The 24,665-nt window shown below is 33.3% G+C and overlaps 2 protein-coding genes across 2 annotated transcripts; one reads left to right on the top strand and one right to left on the bottom strand.

The window, feature by feature from the left end:
- Nucleotides 1–4,625: 4,625 nt before the first annotated feature.
- Nucleotides 4,626–8,812, bottom strand: LOC132724368 (uncharacterized). Its single transcript, XM_060709217.1, has 2 exons — nt 8,679–8,812; nt 4,626–6,467 (listed from the first exon to the last, which is right to left on the bottom strand). The coding sequence occupies exon 2, from the start codon at nt 6,454–6,456 to the stop codon at nt 5,461–5,463; it is 996 nt and encodes a 331-aa protein (XP_060565200.1). The 5' UTR covers nt 6,457–6,467; nt 8,679–8,812; the 3' UTR covers nt 4,626–5,460.
- LOC132724371 (uncharacterized) lies at nt 8,747–24,018 on the top strand. The gene is made up of 9 exons (XM_060709221.1): nt 8,747–8,818; nt 9,057–9,100; nt 12,340–12,423; nt 12,887–12,980; nt 13,969–14,131; nt 15,027–15,273; nt 16,003–16,124; nt 18,141–18,315; nt 19,477–24,018. The coding sequence occupies exons 3-9, from the start codon at nt 12,408–12,410 to the stop codon at nt 23,202–23,204; spliced, it is 4,545 nt and encodes a 1,514-aa protein (XP_060565204.1). The 5' UTR covers nt 8,747–8,818; nt 9,057–9,100; nt 12,340–12,407; the 3' UTR covers nt 23,205–24,018.
- The last annotated feature ends 647 nt before the right edge of the window (nt 24,019–24,665 follow it).

The following is a 24,665-nucleotide window of genomic DNA, read 5'->3' as shown; positions in this document are numbered from 1 at the left end:
TGGAGTCTGGATAAACTTGTATATCAATTATTGGATTCACCGTAACGTATGAATTGTTTTAAAGTAGCGCGGAATGGAAATCAGAAATCTATTGCCGAAAGCGCAACTCGATAAGTAAAAAGACCTGTAAACTTTATTGTTAATCAATTTGAAAAGATGAACCACGCGTAAGGCTACAAAGACATTCTAACTCAAACCCCATTACAAGCATTCAAAGGAAAGTCTTTGCTTCTAAGAAAGAATGAGTATCTGTCAACCGTACTTTTAGAGTGTTTAACAATAACCCGTAAACCTGAGACATTTGTCACATAATACTGAAATGAAGCAGATAACATGTGATTCAGTCACTATTAATGAATTGTATCATAGTTTGGGGACCTTTCTGTTGATGCGCCAGAGTAAAATCGTATAGATATACATGAACAGTGCTTTAACTTGGGTGCATTAGGTGTATTAGTTCTCCGCACTCTAGAGCATGCTCATCTATTGGCTCATTTTATCCGGGGTTTACTTATTGTGACGGCAGAGAAACGGATAGCGATAAAAAATATCATATCCATATACTCGTTCATTTGTAACTTTTTATGGGGTTTTATATTGTGACAACAGGGAACGTTTTTTTTCCTATGATACAAAAGAGAAAGAATATCAAAACATTCGGCAATATCTGATTCATGCTCGTACAAATCAGATAGCCTTGTGTTTCGAAGCTGTTTTTATTAAGCAAAATCTTTCCTGGAAATATTTGTAATGTGGTTTAAGATAATAAAACGTCTACTCAGCCGTATGCAACCATTCATTACTATCAGTTATTTTTTGTCTGTTCACCAAATGTATTGCTCGTTTCGGCCATAGATTTGCATAATTCGATTTACTTTTTTGCACAAGTTCTGCGTAATTTTCACATTTCTGCGTTATAGATTTGTACTGAGTTGTACCCAGTTGTCAAAGACATACTTTTCAGAAGCAAACATTAACTGATTTATAGTGTTTATCTGTGCATACTTTGCTATACCTTCTACATGTACTGCATGCACAAATACGGCCTGACAGAAGAAAAAATCCATATTATGTACGTGTTTTGTCTAGAATAACGTACGTACGTTGCTGACGTATTCGTAATAGCATCACGCACGTTATTTTAAGGTTACTTAAACAGACCATTGTTGACTTTTCCGCACCTTCCGAGATTCTGATCTTCCAAAATCAACTCGAGTCCATTACACATATCAGATCAAGAAACTTATAATAAATTTAATGTACTGTTGATGATTGTGATGATATTTAATCAGATAGATCAATACTAGGATGTTATATAATTCTAAATGACATTAATTCAGCTTGATATAGGACTATCTCTTCTAAGGAATCCACACATAATCTTCACCCTGCTGGCACTAAAAGCGATTAGCCTTTTTCACCAGTATATGGCAGATTAACCAGACTCTATACTCACTATGATACCCATAACATTGATACTGGAAAAATCTACAAATGGAAGCCAGGCCTTGCATTCGCTAAGATTTTTTACTATTTGTTCTTTCAAAGCATTAAATCACTTGCCACTCGCCGCTATGGAATTGAATCTTTGACTGGATGGAGCTGTCAAGCTTGCTTACGGAAGTTCGGTGCCCACTTGTGTCTGAAATAATGCACGAATGAGCGACTAAGGTCTTCTGTCGGTGTAACTTAAAATATCCAACAAAACAAACAAAATTATCACTAACTTCGCGGTGTGATGTGCCTGGTGTTTACATTGCTTCGAGTTCACCTACATTCTACTTACATCAAATTGATAAAGTTTTCAAAATTAAAATACATGTAAAGTATATTATAAGAAAGATAAGTCAGTTATAAAAAATAAGAGTTAAGTAGATCTCGATCATATTTTGCATAAACATGTAAAACGTTTTTGCAACGTTTACGTTTCACAGAAATAAAATAATTTTATAATATACATGTACATAAAATGAAAAGTAGAAAAAACTGTACTCAAGATTTTCCTAGAAATTATATGTGAGCTTTTGAAGTTTTTGTACGGAAGCATCTTAGTGTTCTATATAAAAAATAATAATTCATTATAAAGAGTTTTAAAAGCCTTTAAAAATCAAATTTCAATTAGGACTTTGCAACATTATGGACTTTGTAAGTCGGAATTAGGATTTTGTAAGTCCTAAATAGGTGCTAAAAAGTCTAAATAGTTGAAATGAAATCCTAATTTGAACTGAACTCGAACTCAACTCATAATAAGTTCTGTCTCCTTATAAGTTTTTTTTAATTATTCTAGTTAGGACATACTAAGTTCTATATCAGCTTTTTTCTCCGAATTAGGAGTTTATGTTCCTTATTAATTTACATTTCTTCCAATACGGCTTTTTAAACCCTCGTTAGTTTAAACATATTTTATCTATAAACATTTCATTTACATGATAATTGACAATTAATAAATTGAAACCTTGAAAACTCCTTGTTGAGAGTTAAAAAGTTCTATTTTAGTATTTTATTTCTCCTAAATAGGAGTAAAAAGTCAGTATTAAGCTATTACAATAATTAAGAGTTATTTCTTTCATAGAACAAATCTAAATATTATGTATTGAAAACTAACCCATAAATAGTTTGCAAATTCTTAAATAGGACATGTGTGGGTTCAAACCTGAAATGGACAATCCGTTGTTTCCTTGAGCAAGAAACTTTACACATATTGCTCGGAATAGGTTGGTTCCAGGAACAGATTCCAGAGTGTGTCTAACACATGTATATACACTGTTGTTTGAATAGAGTAAGGAGGCGACCGTGATTTATTAATCATTACAATATTCACAAAAATAGCAAGCCGTTTGGTGGATATCTTATCAACTTTATCTGAGAATTCTTAAATCCAAATTAGTCATAAAAATATTAGATCTACTGAAAAACCATTTTTTATCTAGTATTTGGTAAGTTATTGCAATGGTTCTTGCACAGTTAAATAAATATATGGGGAAAAAATGACTTGTCGTTGGAAACAGACAAATCAAATTAGGGTACAGTAGAGGAACCATGACCTTAAACTTACGAGAAAGGCGTGGTTTCTATTAAAAAAAGTATTACAAGAAGACAGAAACATAAGTAGAACCTTCACCTTTTGCCGCCGACCTGGCAGTGAGACAATTTTTCCTAATGTGCTACAAAAATTACCAAATTATTTAAAAATCTATTCATGAATGACAGAATTGATGACTGGTTATGGCCACTTATGTACTTAAATATGAAACCTTCTATACATTAAAAGTGTTAGTTACACTTATTTCACGAATTATTTTCTTTTTATCGTGACTAAAGACGTAGCGGAACATTTAGCCATACCTTTCCATTCATTGCTAGGTCAACTGCTCACAAACAGTATCACAAACATACCGGTAACGCAATCCAGGTCAACTGGATAACAAGTTAGCCAATTTACATTGGAAAGGTCCATTCAGAACATGTCCACCCGCAACTTTTGTTGTCTTTTTTTGTTCGACCGAAAAGGTGTGATTTTTCACTATATTTCTGCCGAAGGGACCAGAGGTTCGAGAGTTCGAGCGATCCGAGGTAGCACAATATATATTATATATATATAGGAATTTTGCCGGGACTGGGCGATGAGTTCGAACGAAGTGAGGTATTCGAGTGATCCGAGTTTAAGCGAACAAAGTTTACCTGTTATTCATATCATGACTTTAGAACACAAGTGTGACCTTGACCTTGTGGCTGGAGACCTAGATAGATAGATATTTTTATATTCTTGCATGCGACAAGATCATGACTTGAGAATACAAGCGAGACCTTAACCTTTGAGCCAGGGACCTAATTTATGCGCGCTACACGTCTTCATTATGTCCAATATAAGTATGCATAGTTATATTTAATTTATCCACCCAAAACTGACAGAATTGTTGATCGGACACGAACATCAGTGCACTTTAGAAAAACATATCATAACTATAAATTTTCAAGTGAGACCTTGCCCTTTGAGCTAGGGACCTAATTCTTGTGCGCGACATGGCGTCATAATATTCTACACATTATATGCATAGTAATTTTTAAATCCATCCAGGAATGACAGAATACTGGACCGGACAAGAAAATCAGTGCATTTTCAGTGCCTTGGAGTCACTGTGACCTTGATCTTTGAGTTACATACCTAAATTATAAAGGTGACTCATCGTCTAAATGCGCTACACATTTATATAAAATTAATTTAAAATCAATCCGTAGATGACAAAGTGATGGATCGGTTGTTGTAACGAGATAGTACTTACGTGGCTACTATATTGCTCTCGCGTGATCCGAGAACGATTCCCGGACGGTGCAGGTCACTTTCGTTGTGATTCTTTTTTACGGTCATTCGCACTGAACCTCTGCTCTGGTATGTACAGAGCGAAAGTGGAGGCAACTAGTACTGGTTAACGGCTTGACAGATTGCCCAGGAACGATGCGGTGGCTGAACTGTGCTCTGGTAAATTCAATGTGGCTTACTGCCCTGATCCGGAGTACCACCCGGGGACCCCCATTCTTTTCTCTATTGTTCTTTAGGCCACATTAAAGATAATTATACTCATAAAAACTTACGGACTGAATGGCATGTGAAAACAAAAATAGTGTACAAAGCAATATTTCATATTAGTCTATTTTAAATAATACATTATTACTGATTAAATATTTAATAAATAAAGATTTTTTTGAAGTTGAACATTACTATGAGTAATATCAAACCGCATGTCCATATACCAAGATACATGTATATCATCTTTTTAAAGTTTATTTCCAAAGCTAGATCAAAGCACAGCGAGTAATGTTTTAGCACAATCGTGTATGGTATTTTCCACTCGTTAAGATCTGGTGTAGACAATAAATAAATTGCGTAGTCCTTTACCTTTGGGAACAAGCGTGAAGAGTTTAACAGGCGTTGTGATAATTGATTATAAAATACAATAAAACGATACTTCTGTAAAATAATTATCGAATAGAATCAATTTCACATCTAAAAAAACAGCATTTTACAGTGAAATATCAAATCAATGTCACCAACTCTAAAAACATCCTACATTGTGCTGTTACACAAAAGCAAAAAACAACGTATTAAAAAATGTAATGGCATTCAGTTATTGAGCTGCAATGAGCATTAAACATGTTATATAGAGAAAAGTGTAGAATTACATAATTTCAAAAGGCACTCATTTTTTATTATTAAACATAGTGGATGATTTTTCGTATCAAACTTTATATAGAAGTACTTAAACTATAATTAAATACCGCTTAAATTTGTACGAAAATGAACTGAATTTTTCCACAACAGAAAATCTACTGGGACTGAGAGGGACTGATATAAATCTATACCAACTGATAGTTCGGAAAAAGTGCTTTACAGAGAGTGCGTGATTCCTAAATATGCATCACTTAACATTCGATTTATAACAGATTGTCATTTTTTCTGTCTCACATAACTTTTCTGTGTAGTCTCCACGTTTTTCCATCACCTTCATTGAGCAAAAACGGCATCGGCACCAAAAATCCTACGATCCAATATGAGCCAAACACTGATCTCATATTGGCCCAAAAATCGTCATTGTAAATTTTCTTTCTTTTGACACATTCGTAACTCGTCTGTCCATGGTATATTATGTACATCTGCCAAGCAAAATAATAGTAAGAGGTTGCAGTGCTTGTAATATGAAGGTAAAATAGTAATACTAAACAAGCGTGGTAAAACGACACTTGGCCAAAGAGGCACGATATGAAACAAATTGGTAAGAAATACCAGTAGATTTGCAAACTAAGAAATGGCGCATAGTTTGCACTCAGATACGTCCCAAGATTGTATAACCCCCAAGTTCCTCCAATCATTCCAAAGACACAAAATGTAATAAAGTATCTCTGATTATAAAATCCAATACAACATCCGGTGAAAAAACAATGGTGGTCCTTCTTAATAACACAAGTCTGGCATATTGCACAATGTCTAGCTCTAGGTGGCACTTCAATATCACAGCTGGAACATTTCATCCAATCAGAATGATTCCTCTCATTGGCTTCTGAATTCAAATGTTCTCTTCCAGACAAATTACGTGTTGCCGTTCTGTTTGCGTCACTTATTGGTAACTGTTTTGAATTTATTTTCCAAAAATGCGATTTTCCTGCATGATAGACAATCAAAAAATAGTTTGAAATTATGCAAAAGCAGATATACATCATCAAACACTGGGCTTTGTACAGGGTATCTGGATTATCCTCATAGACTATTGGTAAACCCAGTGTCGCAGACGACCAACAAACGGCGAGACAAAATATCACAACATATATCTGTCCACAACGATGTAAAACTTGTATTTGTGTCCTTGTGTTGGTCAGACGCCACCAAATTCCTCTATGTTCTCCCTCTGCATAATCATCGAGACGATTTGGCTTCTTTAATACTCTACAAAGCTGTTCCATTGTGATCAAACCTTAAATTTAAAAGGCAAATATTAAATTCGTTAAGTCAATAACAATCATCAACCAATCTGCTTTACTTTTATGAGTATATTTGAAATATAAAGTAATTTAATATCAAATTATATGAAATTTTACAACCATGGCAATAATATACAGTCTGGGTAGACGATACTGTATCAACGTTAACCCAATTTTTGTAGAACCAGATGTCATCATTACTGCCAACACTCATATTTTCAGATGGCTTTAAATAATTAAATTACATATATTCAAATATAATGGAATTCAATTCAATGTTGGACCTGATAAAGAGAAATTATTCAGCAACAAAGAACTTCTAAAATTACGTGTTTTGAATAATGAACGACCATTGTATGACGCGTAGAGAATATAGATATGCAATTTCAAGAGTAATATTTTTTGTAGCTGTAGAGTATTAACTTATATGCAAAATGCTGAAAATAAATTGTCTTAATTTACAATTATTTCACGTATCGATTTATTCAGGGAAATATACATAAACACATACATAATTGGCACATATACCAACATGCATATTTATAAAACACACAAAAATGTAACTTTTTAAAAATATGAAATCAAGTAGTATCATGTTTTATGTTTTCCTAGGATTGCCCATTAAAGGAATTCCACTGAGGTTCATAAGCCTAAAACCATAAAAATTTTATTTCTCACATAGATCAACTGGTGCACCTAAAACGGAAATATATACAAAAGATAATCAAGAAATATACCTAGAAATACACTGGAATCGTATGTTTGTGTTATTCTCAGTCCGATTTGAGTGAAAAGCGTTTAAACGATTTCGATTTTAGGTCATTTTTGACAATTAAAACAATTATTCTGGAAAAACGAAACGAGCTAATGATCTGAAATTTTGCACATAAATTGTTGGTATAGACCTACATCAGATGGAGTAATATACATCAGATGGAGTAATAATCTCCAAAAAATTTGAGTTATATATACAAATTGAGTCAGGTAGATGGGCACGTCCAGTAAGAATTGAAATAAATGAAAGGAAATGTAACTTATGTGGTTTATTGGAGGATGAATTTCATTTTGTAATTGAATGCTATCTTTACAATGATTTAAGGAAAAAGTATATACCAAGATACTATTGGAATAGACCAAATATGTTTAAGTTTTTAGAATTGATTAAATCTGATAACAAAACTGTAATTAGAAATTTAGGAATATATGTATACAACGCTTTTGCTATTAGAAATAACGTTATGTACGGGCAATGATACATGTAAAATAATGTATATATCTCAGCATTTTTCTTCTTCTCTTCTTCTGGTTGCCACAGCACAGTGGAAATATTACTCCTTTCAAGATATAAAATTCAATACTAAAAGTTTCAAAGAGAAAAGAAAAAAAAATGATATTTGAATCAATCTACAGTTATTTTGATGATGATGTTTCACGAATAGCCAATGAGATGACCTTTTCTCCTTTGTTTTCGATTTCGATAAAGGTTGACTAAAAATTGGAGTACTATTCCCATGATTGCATATATATTATAATGTATTGTATTGAATAATTGTTTCTCCTCTATTGGAGAAGTTATTTTAAGGTTGAGTTTCAACCTTCTCCTATATTTCAAATATTTGAAAAAGAGATGTATTATTATCATTATCATGCATTACTCTGTCATGTCATATATATTATGTTTGTAATATGTTGTCCTCATGGGCTTATTAGCCTATTGGAAATGAAATAAATAAATTCAATATCTAACTGATTTCACAACAAAAATTATATCTCCAGAATAAAAAAAAACTTAATTGGTACCTTTAAAATCAGAAGAATAAGATATCAAGATAACCATGTTCTATATCTATTCTATAAAATAATTTACCACCATGTTGAAAATTGTTGTTACTGATCTGGAAATTTTAATAATACCATCTGATAACATAAAACACATTTTAACATCTGTAATATCAATATAATTAATTCATTAATCACATAATCACATGCCATGGTGTATAAAGTTTTAATTTTTCATTTTTTTTTTTAGATTTAAAGATAAATTCATTAGTGGTGTTTAACCTAAGTATTTAGCTTGTGGTGTTTTACCAAACAGTAATGGAATATATTGTCACACTTTGCAACTCTAATAGGCACCGCTTTTCATTCAATCGAAACAAAAATGTTGAAAATAAAAACATAACATTCAAATGAATTGTAGTTACCTTGTAAGTGATGTTTTATACACGTTATTATTTGAACATGACACAGGAAACCCTTTTTAAAACGCCAGCCCTTTTGGTTCGCGAAATCGAAACGCACACTTTGCGCATGCGCTCTTGGACCTAAAATTGCGGAAACGACCCAAAGGGGTACGGCTCATTGAATGTTCACAAAATATGTATTTGATGGTAGAAAACATTTATCCTAAGTCAGAAATGAATTCTAAGTCCATTCCCATTACACTATATACTAGTCTATATATTAGTATATAGTGTAATGGGAATGGACTTAGAATTCATTTCTGACTTAGGATAAATGTTTTCTACCATCAAATACATATTTTGTGAACATTCAATGAGCCGTACCCCTTTGAAACGACCTTGACGAAAATCAGATGAAATATTTATTTTAACATTATTTACTGGTAAATAATTTCAAAGTTGTGACGCATAACTTTTAATCCTTTCTCTTTATTAAGAATTTCATTTATTTAAGCCCAAATATATCCATGATATTTGTTTTACGTGAACATCTGAAAGAAACATTGTTGTGAAATTTCCGCCTTATTTTAATTCGTAGAACAAGATAACCAATCAGGCCTCGACACTAACTTTTTCAGCAAGTGGTAAGCCGGACCACTAGATTTGAACTTTATGTGGTCCTTCAAGAAGTAAGGTGGTCAGTTGTTATTATTATTGTAACATTTTACTGCAAATTTAGAAAAATATATGCTTAAAATTGATGACAAAGATGTATTATTGACCTTTAAAGAAAACAGGTATCTTCAGACATATATATTTTTATCTAATCAGAAATTAAAGAGGGCAAGGTATTCTATTGTAATGTTATTTGGCTTTTATTTTTATCTCATTCAAAAATACAAAACAGGGCTCTTATTTCTGTTAATTCTTACATTGAAGTGATTTCTCCCTCAACTCAAGTTAGGGAATAGTGAAACCATTTGTGTCTGTTATTCAAATATTCATTCCTGATACATGGTACGTCTTATTATCATAATTACATGTATCTTCTATAGATAACTGTTTTAAAGAAAACTGATAAATAACATATCTTATTCTTGTTTTTAAAGGATAAAAAATAATGACAATATAACTATAGTTAAGCTTATTTTTCTCACTCGTTCATTATGAATACAGATTTTTATTACCTTGTTTACATTTATTTTTGACATTGAGTAATTTTAAACTTTAAAAGTAATTTTATCTCTGGAAGAAATAGATCTATTATCGTTAAACAGTTAACATTAAGATAAGTAGCAACAAATTATTAGATGTATTTTTCAAGTTCTTTCGTTTGCTGCCATTATTCAAGTATCTGAAATTTAATTTTATCCGATAACCTATACATTACTAGTATGATAATTACCGACGATGCATAATTACTAACACCATTTGAATGAATTTTGTACCTAAATTATTATCACAAATTCTTAACTCTTTTAATTAACTTGCAAAAACAAAATTTTAGCGACTTAAAATGAAAGTTTTTGATGACTTAAGGACGTCTTTAACTATTCAGAGATTAATGAACTATATACATGTACCTCGAACAAATGATTTTAACAAAATGTATATAACATGTTTTTGACACAAATCGCCATTCTCCCAAATGAGCATTGCACAACCATCAAAATTCATGTGGTCCGACGGACCAGTGGCTTTTAAAATTAGGTGGTCCTTGCCAAAATCAGGTGGTCTCGGACCAACGGACCACCGCTAATGTCGAAGCCTGCCAATGTAAATAAACACTTTAAAATCATTGGACTTATTTACAAAAAAATACTATGACAAACTTGTGAATTTCAGAAGGTCTTGTAGTTCAAGTCTCTTCAAAATCTCCAAAGAAGATACTTTACACCGATTTTGTGTACCAGAAAAGTTTGCATTATTTTAGCTGTTTAGCACTAAAATTTGCCCCTGCCACCACAGGTGCCCTCGCCCCCATCATGATAATAAATGTATACTCAGCAGACACCTCTAAAATCAATTAAATTTTTGTGTATCTTGCATAATCTTGGAAATACCACAACAGATTCTTGCTGTTTGTCAGCGTTTGTAATGAATCAATTCACCAGTTCACCACAATAATGATTCGCCACAGATTCATAACAATTCTAATAGTGATTCTCTACAGGTGTAACAAATTTATCACATATCAGGCTGTGCCGCTTTTGAAACTGTAAAAATAAAATCGGGAGGGGATATTGTTTTGGTGTTGTCCGTCCTTCTGTCTGTCCATCCGAATTTAAATTCGGCGCTAGTAGGCCTGGGGCGAGTATCCAAGTACTCGGAAAATCACGAATCAAAATGAAAAATCGAGTACGAATATTCGTCAGTCCAGATGCGCATATCTTCGCCTTCTTCCTGTCTGACCCTTCAACACAGAGTTATGGCCCCTGATAAGTTATGCAGTATGCATATAGAGCAATTATGGTTTCCTTGCTATTTCTCTGCAAATACCTGCAGGAATTCAATGAAACTTTATTGGAACCATCAATACTGAAAGGAGATGTGCATATTCTTTCCTTGTTCAGATCAGACACTTCAACACAGAGTTATGTCCCTTGATATGTTATGCATTTAATATACATAGATCAAAAATCATTTCTCTGCAACTTCTCGCAGGAATTCAATGAAACTTTAATGGAACCTTCAATATCAAGACTAGATGTGCATATCATTACCTTGCTATGGTCACACCCTTCAACACAGAGTTATGGCCCTTGATTATCAACATAATGCAGTATGCATATAGAGTAATAATCGTTTCTGCGCTATTTCTCTGCAACAACTGGCTAGACAATGAATAACTTTATGGAAACCATCAATCCTAAAAAGGACTTGGGCATATTCATGCCTTGTTTTGGTCAGACCCTACAACATAGAGTTATGGCCCTTGATTAGTTATGAAGTATGCATATGGAGCAGAAACCGTTACTGTGCTATTTCAGTGTACAAAATTCAGATTTAAATCACTAGGCTGGTCAGACTTCCAGATTGAATATTCACTAGCATGAAAGATATTTCTCTAGTATGATTCATTTGTTCAAAACAGTTGTTTAAATTGCCTTTGAAAATATGGTAGCGCAGTTGGTCTTTTTACTGCGAAATATTGGTAACCCGAAGAGAAATTTGGTAGTCACAGGCTATCAGACTACTCCTAATTTCGAAGACTGCCATTTCTCTGCAATTACTTGCTGGAATTCAAGAAATCTTTGTGGAAACAATCAATACCAATAAGAGATGAGCATACATGTATAGTCTTCTTGTCCCTGGCAGACTCTTCAACACAAGAGTTATGGCCCTTGATTTAATATAGTTATGCAGTATGCATATAGAGCAATTATCATTTCCATGCTACTTCTCTGCAAGTTCTGGTTGGAATTCAATAAAACTTTATGGGAACCATCAATACCAAGAGGAGATTTTGATTGGATTTTGGAAGTCACAAGCCAAAATCAAAGAGTAAATGACTTCCAAACTTCCAGTAACAGAATATATTATATTTTCATAAAACCAGGGTTTTTACTAACCTTGGTATATTTATCTAGCAGTTGTACAGTAGAGTTAATATGTCTTCTTCTATAGATCACAATTACATTTGGCAAGTCTATAGATTTCTTTGTGCTTCATTTTCTTTCAGAAAATCATAGAACACATGGACAGGTGCTTGCCGGATTAAATATTGACGAGGTGACATTGACAAGTGTTATGGACATCTTAGACTGTATGTATCATGATTGTTTATCTAATATTATCACATAAACCACAGAGCAGAAGTGTAATACAGCCTCTAAAGTCTTAATAAATTCGATATTACACTAATTTTAACTTTATACAACTACACTCATTCAATTTCCTCCAAGATGCGTAATAAAGCTTTTAATAAATACGATATTACACTAATTTCCACTTAATACAAAGAAAAACTACACTCATTCAATTTCCTCCATTATATTTCTTAGATCTTGGAATAATTATTTATAATTGGTTGACCACCTTTGATTTCATTCAGCATTTTTGAAAAATAATCATGCCAACTTGACCTACCTTTAGTGATCTACAAAAAAGATAGTAGACCTAATTTACAAGTGGAACTCCCACTTACTTTGTATGCCTCTAAAGTTCAGTCAGTTTATTTTTTTTTTTTTTGTTACTTTGCATTTATTTTTTCGTGTTCTGTTTCCCAGGCTGTGACATATGTGGCGAAGGCCATTCAACAGAACTATGCCCAGAGCTTGGTCTAAACATTGCCCAGACAGAGTTGGATCAACTATCAACAAGGTATGTGATAATGTGATATAGATTATTTCATAGGACAAGGAGGATTTATACATTGTATAGCTGAACTTTTAGTTTTTGAGAGTATTTTGGTTCCAGCTTAAAGTGACATTATGCCAACCCAATGGTATATAGCAAACTATCAATATGCTTATTATTGTATTTAATTTTTATGTGTACATTTTTTTTTACCATCAAGAAATTATGATGTCATTTTAATGTGAGAATTGCCCACATTTCTATATGTATCGATCTTTAAGGAAGTTTCTATCTCAAGTATGATGATATTTTAATACCATACCAGGATGGAGTCTAGCTGATTTTTAAGTTAACTACATGTTTTTACAAAGCAGTCAGTGAGGCTAGTATACTCAACTTGAGTGTTTCCATAAGGGTAATGTTTAATGCGCAAAGTTAAGTCTAATTTACTTATGAGGTATTAACTTGATACTTAACACGTACACATCTGTATGATGTTAATTGATTTTGTAGATCAATATCAAGGGATGAAACTAGAGCATAGATTTTATTGATTTAAAAAATGGTTGTGAATACAGAAATTTGCATGCCAGGAAGATTTTTTCTTTCATCTAAAATATCATTTAAGTGTTATCACAGTCATGATTATAGGTTTATGTCCAAAACCCATGACCATGAGTTCTCATATAGCACCAGCACAGGTTAGTTCCAGGAAGTGCATGTTGTCTTGAGAGTGGTCCAAATATTCACAAGCTTTTGTTACAGTATTTTTAAAGTTAATATATATGAACTGAATAAAACAAAACTAAAAAATCCATTATTCTAGAATGGATCTAGACTTTATGAACTTAATAAATTCCAGTCATGGTTTTACTTGAATGGATTTTGACTTTCTCTATCAACTTCGAAAACTCATATCATGATTTTTAAATTTACACAAAAGGTCAATATTAGCAACTATGATCTGTGTTATTTGTATTGAAATATATTATGACAAGTTTTGCATTTACAGGGCAAGGTTAACATTGCCAGGGTTTGTACAGGTTGTTGATAATGGGTGTGGTTTAGTGGGCGTGGTTGCCAAGGAAACAATAGCCAATAAAACACAGCTTGGACCGTATGAGGCTAAGAGGACTACTCATATATTTGATGATTCTGGATTCTTTACATTAAAGGTAATTCAGCCTGTCTTCAATCTAAATAACCCAAATTTAAGTTTGTTCCCACTTTAGGAGATTTTGAAAATTTGTACAATGGTAGACTTTCAGTTTTCTGCTTGGGGGGGGGGGGGGGGGGGTGCTGCATTAAGCATGTTGGTGACAGGCATTATTCATATATAACATATTTGAGTCATGAATATGATGGGCTTCAGTGTGTTTAGTGATTATGGTTGCTATTATCTAATTACTTGATTGTCTCCCCTGAGAGTAGAATCCTGTCAGGGTTTCTATACTTATATGCGGAGAAGCTTTCTAACTACAATAGTTACATATAGCTTACACCTTGCAGAAGGTTGATGGTTCTACTTAGGTGCCAGTTTAAGACTAAAATAATGCACAAAGGGATACCTAATTTTTATACCAAAAGAAAAGCTGGTAAATTTCCATGTAACCTTTGAAGTTTGGGTGTGACTGATAACCAAGTAAAACAAACAACACTCATGAATTATAGCATGAAGGTTTGAAGGTTTTATTTAAGGGGCTCCACTGAGATTTTTTATATGACAGGACTGGAAATATTTTTTTTTAAAGATGTTTATACCACATGATATAGGGTTATACCAATAACTTGTGAGCAACATTTCATATCATTTGCTTGCTCCATTTTTCCAGAATAATCATTTCTGTTGTGTAAAAAAATGACCTAAATATGGGATGCATTTAAATTCTTTTAACTTAATTAAATGTCAATTTTCAATTTATCATCTAAGTTTATTTCTATATAATTTTTAATAGCATTTTTACATTTTATGTGCCACAGTATATGTAAGATTTTCAAAGTTTTAGTTTTTAGGCCTTTTGGACCCCATTGGAGTTTGTTTAAATTGATTGCATATTTCCAATATTATAGCTAATAGCTAAAGATGGAACCACAGTCTGTCTAGATACCACTGATGAGAATGAATGTAACTGGCTTTGTTTGATACGAGCAGCCACATTGGAAAGTAACAAAAACTGCATCGCATATCAGCTCGGTAATAACATCTTCTACAACTCGACAAGGGAGATAACTCCTGGAGAAGAGTTATTGGTATGGTATGCTCCCCACTTTGCAAGAAAGCTCGGAAAGCCACCAGAACCGGATGGGATGACCAGAGGTATGATATAGGAGGGCTTTATTTAGGTTTAAATAACTTTTTCTCATTGTAAAAAAGAGTGGGATGCTAGAGGTTCTGATGAGAGTGCTTGTTGATTTTCCCATTTTGTTTGCCATACTGAATCTACACTTAGAAATTATGAACAGGAAAAAAGTCAAAAGTTGATCAGAATTTCACAATTAAATCTAAGACAAGTTAAACCTAGAGACAAGGTTAGAGACTTTTATATTGTTTTCATTTCTAGATATAAAATGGAACTGGACCACAATGTCAGTCTTGATGCTTAATATCAATATCAACATTTTTGGTAAAAAGAACCGGGTGACATTAGTTCACATCTAAAGTTAACCTTGTTAATGCACTTGATATCATAGTTTTGATTGAATTTTCTTCAAACAATTGTAATTTTTGTTTCATCTATGTTTTGATCAGATTCAAAGAAAAGCTTTTGTTGTTCTAAAGGCCACTAAATTATGCATGAATATCGTCTTTGGTTAAAAAGAATGTAGGGGCAAGATCAAAATAAAATCTTAATCTTTTTCTTTTCATCGTAGATTTATCCTGACACTATATTGAGCACAATGTAAGTTCTGGTTTTTGCTATGGTATAGTCACAGCATTCTGAACTGTCAATTTATGACTGTTGGATAAAAAGTTGATACAAATAAGGTGCAAAGAAATATAATTTTGATGAACCACCTCAGATCATTGTCTTATATCACATTTCAGTGTTACTGGGACATAGGATAGAGCCATTGACCTCTGACCTTCTCCTTGATGAAGGGTCCTCTGTATATGAGGCAGAAGATGTAAATGGAAGCGTGGAACAACCAGCTGTAGACAACGTTCAGGTAGGTTAGATACTGTTTTTAATACCCTTGTAACTATTTTAAACAACCAAATTGCCTATTATGATTTCAACTTATTATGAGTGTCACATGACAGATTATGGGTTTGTGGCCGAGGGTGGGAAACTTATATAATCATAATCGGCCCGCTGAACATGAGTATGTGCACAAACTGAAACAATGACTTCACATTTTTTGTCATCAAAACAACAAGCTGTACATGTAAAAGTAAGTTTAAGCACAAATTGCTTGATTTCATGATGAGAACTTAAGCGTTCTTTGTTTAAACACAGTTTTATTGAAATTTAATGGAAAAAAATATGACAAATTGATTCCAAGAAAATGAAAATAAAACTTGCTTCTTGATTCTAGTGTACTTTGTATACACATAAGGGAAGCAACTCTGTAGAAGTTACTGTACAGTATAAATCTACAGAGACAGAAATTTCAACGACATAAAAAAAACAAAGTTATTTTGAAAAATGCTCCTTATATATCTATCAAGTGAATTAAAGACATTAAAACACGTCATAGACACGCAAGAAATTCAATGAATTGGGAGAGCTATTGTACTTGCCAAAGCTTGGCATCACACTTCGGTTAAGTTTTTGTGTGCAAGCTGGTATCTCCAAAAGTGCTGAGGGGAATGCATTGAAACTTCACACATTTGTTTCTGTGATTATCTAACATGATTAGCACAAGTCCCAAAACTCTGATTTGCTTTTAAGCATATTTATGCCCATTTGTCCTATAGACACCTCTTGTTTTTTATGCTCCCTGAAAAATTTCGGGGGAGCATATAGTCGGCGCCTTGTTCTCTGTCCGTCTGTCCGTCCGTTGTCTTGTCCGGAGCATAACTTGAAAACCATTGGAGATAATTTGTTGAAACTTCATACAGTGGTAGAGGGCATTGAGAGGAAGTGCAGTGTCAAAGAACCATAACTCTATTTTGCCCGGTTATATAATTATCTCCCCTTATAGAAAAATATTGTCCGGGGCATAACTCTAAAACTATAAGAGATATCAACATGAAACTTTGTAGGTGAATAGATCTCAATGGGTAGATGTGCAGTGCATAAGAACAATAACTCTTTTTGTCCTAATTTTGGAGTTATTGCCCTTTGTTAATTTTAACACTTTAAACTTTGTCCGAAACATAACTCTAAAACTATAAGAGATATCAAGATGAAACATTGTAGATAGATAGATCTCATTGAGTAGAGGTGCAGTGCAAAAGAACCATAACTCTGTTAAGCCTCATTTTTGAATTATCTCCCTTTTTAGAAAAATCTTGTCCAGGACATAGCTGTAAAACTATAAGAGATATCAACATGAAACTTTGTAGGTAGATATATCTCAATGGTTAGATGTGCAGTCAACAAGAATCATAACTCTGCCTTGCCTTATTGTGGAGTTATTGCCCTTTATTTATTTTTACTTTTTGAAATTGTCCGGGACATAACTTGGAAATCATAAGAGATATCATCAAGAAACTTTGTAGGTTGATAGATCACATTGATTAGAAGTGCAGTGCAAAGAACAGTAACTCTGCCTTACCTAATTTTGGAAGTATTGCACTTTGAACTTTTTCGAGGGACATAACTTTGAAACTACAAGAGGTGTACTTTCCTGTGTCCAAAACCTATTCGGGGGGCATCACCCGGCTCAAACCGGTCTCTTGTATATAATATTTACTGCCTTCTTTGTAGTATACCGGCCAAACAGTTTGTAAGCAAAATTTCCAATCGGTTACTCACTCCACATTTCAAGAATAGTGATTTTTATTTTACAAAAGTGTATAGTTTCAGGTATGGGAATTAAGGTTACTTCAAACAAATGTCGAGGAGGTTTTCCTCCACCAGTGAAGCTGGAACGTCCCAATATGACCTTTAATGTGTCAGTGTGACGTAAAAACCAGTCAAGCAACTTCCAAAATATGTGTCAAGATTTCATCACAAAACAACTTGATTTCTAAAAAAAAGTTTGGAGTAACACTTTGTTGTATTGTAATCATTTCAGACAGCTAACACAGGTCGACCAACTGGTGAAATCAGGAAAGCGTTTTACTGTCCCAGATGTGGAAATACATTTGAGACGCAAACAGAGATGGTGCATCATCTTCGAGAACATGTGTTGACATCATCGGACACACCTAGACGAGGGAGAGGTCGACCACGTAAATACAATGTAGATGGTAATATATACTTTGAAATACATTTCTTCTATTTAAAGCGTATAAGCTGTATATTTGCTGTGATGATGATTGTTTGTTAATATAATGATTAAAATGATTACAGAATGAAAGAAATTTGTCAATGTAATTTACTGAAAGTGAGTGGGACATACTTGAAATCTTTGCCAAACCTACTAAAAATAGCAGCAGATTATTTTGTTCAAGAACATTTTATTTTTTCTATGTAAATTGTTCATATAATGTTGAATTACATAGAAATTCTGTGTTACAAATCTTTCGAGAAACGACCATAAGGTTACAAAACAACATAATTATGCTTAGATTTGAATTCAGGGGAAAATGAACACTGTTGAAAGCTAGTTATGCTTCTGTAGGTCAGAAAGTCACTGTTGCAAGTAGTTTCTATATTATTACATGACAGAAAATGTTAATTTTTTTGTATTTCAATATCAGAGCTATTATCTGCATTAAGTTATTTCAATATTTCAAGAAATAAAACCCAAAATAATAAAAAAAATTAAACAGAATATTTACAATACACGTGACACTTGCATGATCTATGTAATACAAGTTTTATATACATACCTTCACAGTGGCCAATTGATTTGGGGCCGGAATTCGGCACAATTTTCCTCCCCAATAAGTATATATTTTTTTTGTTTTTTGTCCCCTGTATCTTTATGTATTTATTTTTCATCACAATAGTGAGAGAGTAGGATATAAAAATAATGGTACCATATCACAAATTGATAAAAAAAAGAGAACAGTTTTATCCATTTCTAACCTCCTTGTTTTCCTGTCCACGACACAATTTTTCCCTCTCCATTGGCCCTTCTAATATTCAACTAAAAGTGAAAAAAAAACACTGCTTCCTTTATATTACATGTGCATGTATAATACAAGTCAAGACACCACAAACACACTGACTGAATTTATTTTATATATTTATATTTGTGAAAAATGTTATTAGAATTAGGACAGATTATTGTTTAATTACCATAATGGGCAAACAAAAGACTTTAAATGGTCAAGTTCTGTTCTGTGTAATATGCTTTACAAGAAGTTGTGATAATTTTTGCATAAATATATATATATTTTTTGATTTGAAGAGTTTAAAACTTTAAAAGAAGTTTAAAAGTTTGATTTCTTTTTTTTTTACAGTAAGACCAAGTGGATTAAGTAAGCCAAAAAAATCCAGTGTCATAGTAAATAGAGAAGAGGCAATGTTACATTTTAGAAAGCCTATAAAAACGTACAGCAGAAAGAGAAAACTTGAAGCAAATGATGAGGATTATGCTAAAAATTATGAAGATGGCGATGATGAGGATGACTTTGCTGATAAGGTGATGGGTGGAACTGATTACACGATGAAAGATAAAGAATATACCCCGAAGGTTGATGTGACTGTGTCGGGAACCAGGGTGATGCCGAAGCGAAGCAATCGTGGGAAACACAGTAAATATGATGAAGATTTTGTGTATCATATTGTGAAAAAGGAGATAAAAGAAGAGCCTTATGATTCATTTAGTAGTAATGACAAGGAAATCAAAGTAATGAATAATATCTCTAGAGCAGATGGCAGGGCTGTAGGTAAGGTAACAGCCATTGAAGGTGATGTTAATGCTAAAAAGGGGAGAGGAAGGCCTAAGAAAATTCCAGACAAACCGGAAAGTACTCCAGTAGAAAAAGAACCAGTAGGAACTTTAAGTAAAGAGGTTGTACAAGAGAGTATTCTAGCACTTAAATCCAAGGACAAAGATGAACAAAATAAGGATGATGAAAACAAAGGTAATGATGAAGCAGTTAAAAAAGATTCTCATCCTGAAAATGAAAGTGATAATACTGATTGGTCTCAGAGTGAAGCAGACAAAGAGGATGAAAATGTGAATATTGCTGAAAATAATAGAAGTAATGACTCGGAGGACATGGCCAAGACCGAAGCTTCTGAAAAACAGGGCTTGTCAGTCGAAATTAATGAAAATGTTAATAAAGCATTGGCAGTCACTGATAAAATCAATGAATTTGAGGCCATTGATGAAGATCAACTTAAAGATGGTGAAAATGTTGTTGAAGGTCTTGATGAATCTTATAAGGTAAAAAGTTGTGAAAACGAGACTGTTGTTAGGCAAGATACAGCTGTGGATGAAAGTTTAGCAGAAAAAAGAGCTGAAGTCAAAGTGCCAGTAGAAACTGAAGAGAAGGGTTCAGTTGTAGTTATGTTCGAAGAGACTGATGATGGTAGCTATGGATGTGCAGTTTGCGATGAAAGGTTTACAAATGAATTAGATGCTATATCTCATTTTATGCAGCATGATAAGACAGGAACGGTGAACTGTAAAACTTGCCATGTTAGCTTTGATAGTATTGAGGCTCTTCTTCAGCATCGGAAGGAGTGTACTGCAAGTAATGTTGACACATTGTACTCTGATGATGTTACAAAGGCTAAAGATGCAGCAGAATTTGTGTGTGATATTTGCAAGCAAGCTTTTAAGACGGCCCAGTATCTTTATCGTCATTTAGTTATACACACAGATGTGTTTCAGTGTGAACAATGCAGCAAAACTTTCTCACGGAAGGATTCCATGCAGAAACATATACTTAAGTGTTGTCCATCTCTTGCTGAAAAGTACAAAATATTTTACTGCGAGGTGTGTTTACGGGTATTTTCTAAAGAGTCAGGAAAGCGCAGACATACAGAAAAATGTAAATCTGTTCAATGTAAAAATTGCTCAAAAATATTTGTGTCTCAGTCCGACCTTGAATTGCATACGTGTAAAATATTCGAACTGGATGATTCGGCAAAATACTCTTGTGGGCGATGCTCTAAAACCTTTCAGTCATTATATTACTTAAAACAACATCAGCAGCTACATGATAATCACAATTCATGTGAACGGTGTGGGAAGAGCTTTTTGTCGAAAGAGGAACTAGATGGTCATAAGGGATTATGTGAAACATTGGAAGGGATTAGACTTTATGGAGCAGGTAAATGTTCCATTTGTTTTGAGACTTTTTCAAACACAAAAGTATTCCGGAATCATTTCCTGTCCCATACTCATCCATTTCAATGCGATAAATGCAATAAAAGGTTTTTACGTATTGGCACTCTGAATAGCCACGACTGTGAAGTTTTGACTGATGCTGTTTGCAATGTCTGCTTAAAGACATTCAAAAACCAGTCTAACCTGGAGAAACATATAAAGGAGAATGGTTGTATGAGATACCAGTGTTCCGCCTGTAATGAACAGTTTAGATCCAAAGGTATGGCCAAAGATCACAATTGTATTGTAGAAGCTACTGAGGGAATAGAAGCTGAAATTGTTAGCATAAATAATGTCAAAGAGATTTGTCCATCTTGTGGAAAATCTTTCTCAAGTAAAAGTAATCTCACTAAACACATGATATTGCATGGGGAGAAAAAATTTGGATGCCCACATTGTGATAAATTCTTTCATCTGGATGTATATCTCAAGGAGCACATAACATGTGTTCATTACAAAATATTCAAATACCAATGTAACGAATGTGGACGTCTGCTTAAATCTAAAACAGGACTCATTGCGCATACAAGGATCTTTCATTCAAAGAATGCAGAGGTTTATCCTTGTACAAAATGCAGGAAAGTATTTAAACAGAGAGGAAACATGAAAACGCACATGTATTCTCACATGAAGGAGCGTATCTTTAAGTGTGATACTTGCGCTAAAACTTTTAAGTATCCTGACCAGCTGAGTCGTCATAAGATTGAACATAAGTTATTGCCGAAGATAAAGTGCTCCCATTGTGATAAGGAGTTTGTACGTACTTATGACTTAAAGAAACATCTTCAGATCTATCATAGTGGTTATATTTTCGTGTGCGGTATTTGCGCGGCCCGGTGTGGTCACCGACACACCTTAATACGTCATTATAAAAGAAAACATCCTGAATACACAGAATTTCTTTATAGGCAAGGATACATTGATAACTTGTTAAAACATGTCAGTGAAGTCTTTGATCCAACAACAGATCAAGGGAGCACAGTAGAAACAAAATGTATTGCTCTTAATGAGAAAACCACGGACAATATACAAATTCAACCACCCGAGGAACCAACAGAATTGCTTTCTCTAGAGGAAGCAGAAGCATTGCATAGATTAACTTATGGGTGTGCAACCCCTCAACAGTTACAACTTTTAAAAGAGAAAGGTCTTTTCATACAGACCGAGAATGGTGTTTATGCTAATCAAGGTGGTAGTCAAATTCAAGATCAGGGGCAGGTAATCATTCCTCAAGATAGTTATATATTAGAAGGTCAAACTAATGAAAATGGCCAAGTTCTTGAGAGTAGCACTACTGTGTCTGCTGTGAGTATAAATGGAATACCAGGCAGTTCGCAGCAGACTCTCGAGGGGTTGGAGAATGGCAACAGTCAGATTGTAATATTACAGATAATTGACCCGGACTCGCAGGACTTACAGGGGGAGGTAATACAGGTTCATCAAGATCAGCACGGGAACATACAGTTAAATGAGGAACAGCAAGAAAAATTGCTCAAATTTAACGAAAATCATAGTCAAATAATTCAGCTTAATCAGAATCAACAAGGGGAGATAATGGCGTTAAATCAGACGGTATTTGAATCGAGCGATGTCTATCATGCTACAGAATTAGATCAAAACAGTGAGATTCAAACAGTTGTTGTGGACACAAATAATGATGTTATTGAACAGGAGGAAGGCAGTCAGGATGAGGAGTCTAGTTTTGCTGTTGAGGATCCTAATATTGGACAGAATGAAGCTGAAAAGCTGGCCTCGCTTCCAGAAATCTCCCTTGAAGGAGGGGATCCAAATATTCAAGCACCAATGGTATATTCACAGGATGTTACATGTTCTGATGAAATTGAATAGATTTACTTTTAAGCGGCACAATGCCTGATTAGGAAAATAATTCTTCAACATTCAAACTTTAGAAATATAAAATTATATATATGTACATGTATTTCTTATTCGAGAATTGTAAAAAATCACAATCAAGGTCAATCTTTGAATTTATTATACAAAATTGAACTGATTTTACTAAGTTGATCACTTATATTTTACCCCATTACTAAGATAGTAAGAAAAATGTCTGCATATAAGGCATCAGGTGATTTCTGTAAATAGTAAGTGCCTTAAAAAATCACAGTGAAATCTGGGAATAAAAGCCATCCAGAGGAGACAATACATGGCCTTTATAGACAAGCGGTCCTTCTTCAGGGTTTACTATTGTATTTGAAGGTTTGGTCCTTTTTTACAGGGTTTTCTTAATTTTGAGGTGGTCTTTATGACAGGTTTAACTGTAATTTGTAAATTGACAATATGTAAACTTTATATAATATTCATAAGTATAACTGTAACTTCTTGAGGTGTATTGCTTTACAAAGAAATAGTCACACTAAAGCACTTGTCAAAGGAGGGACAATCTATGTGTAAATTTTCTGAATGTACCTTTATCATCAAATTATATAGTTACATGTGTGTAAATATGTTAACTTTAAACCTGCTGTAACAGAAAATGATAAACCTCTGATGTACCACAGTCTGACCTAGTCTTGAGTTCATTCCCCTAAAACAGTTTAACTGCATTATAGGATAAATGTAGGCAGGGAACCAGGCTCTATACTGTTGGTTTTGCTAAACTTTTGTATTTGATACTGAAATCTGTTCATTTTCAAACACAGGTGCAAGTGGCATTGATTTGACCTAAAATGTGTTTGACCTTGTTATTTATACAATAAAAATCAATATATTAAAAAAAAAATAGAAAGATTTTTTTTTTTACCTAAAAGTGTTTGACCTTGTTATTTTAAATATACAAAAAAATATCGATATATTAAAAAAAAAAAATTAGAAAAAAATTTTTTTTCACTGTTATATTATTATAGACAATAATATAACATTGAATTTTTTTTTTTTTTTTTTTTTTTTTTTTTAATATATTGATATTTTATTGTATAAATAACAAGGTCAAACACATTTTAGGTCAAATCAATGCCCCTAGCACCTGTGTTTTCAAAGGGACATTTCTAAATTTTAAGCAGGGCAAATACACTAAAAATAAACATAAATGTTATATTATAATGTAATGTTACTTGTCTTTGAAAAAAATATTAGTTTGTTAAATAGGGTATAAAAGCTGTGAATGTAACAGGCAAATTTTTCTATAAAATTTCATAAATTTTGTACCTGTAATCATATTGTTTTTATATTCCCATGCAGATATCTTGAGATTAATGTTTTAATCAAAAGGTGTCTCTTCTATTCAATGCACATGAATTATGTATCATTAACAGAATGGAATAATCTTTTAACAAAATTTTCAAGTTCTAC

The sequence above is a fragment of the Ruditapes philippinarum genome, unplaced genomic scaffold (genome assembly GCF_026571515.1).
Source record: "Ruditapes philippinarum isolate M1 unplaced genomic scaffold, ASM2657151v2 ctg224_1_1_1_1, whole genome shotgun sequence".
Taxonomy (NCBI): domain Eukaryota; kingdom Metazoa; phylum Mollusca; class Bivalvia; order Venerida; family Veneridae; genus Ruditapes; species Ruditapes philippinarum.
Note: the sequence above shows the minus strand (reverse complement) of the source record. Positions and strands in the feature narration are given on the sequence as shown.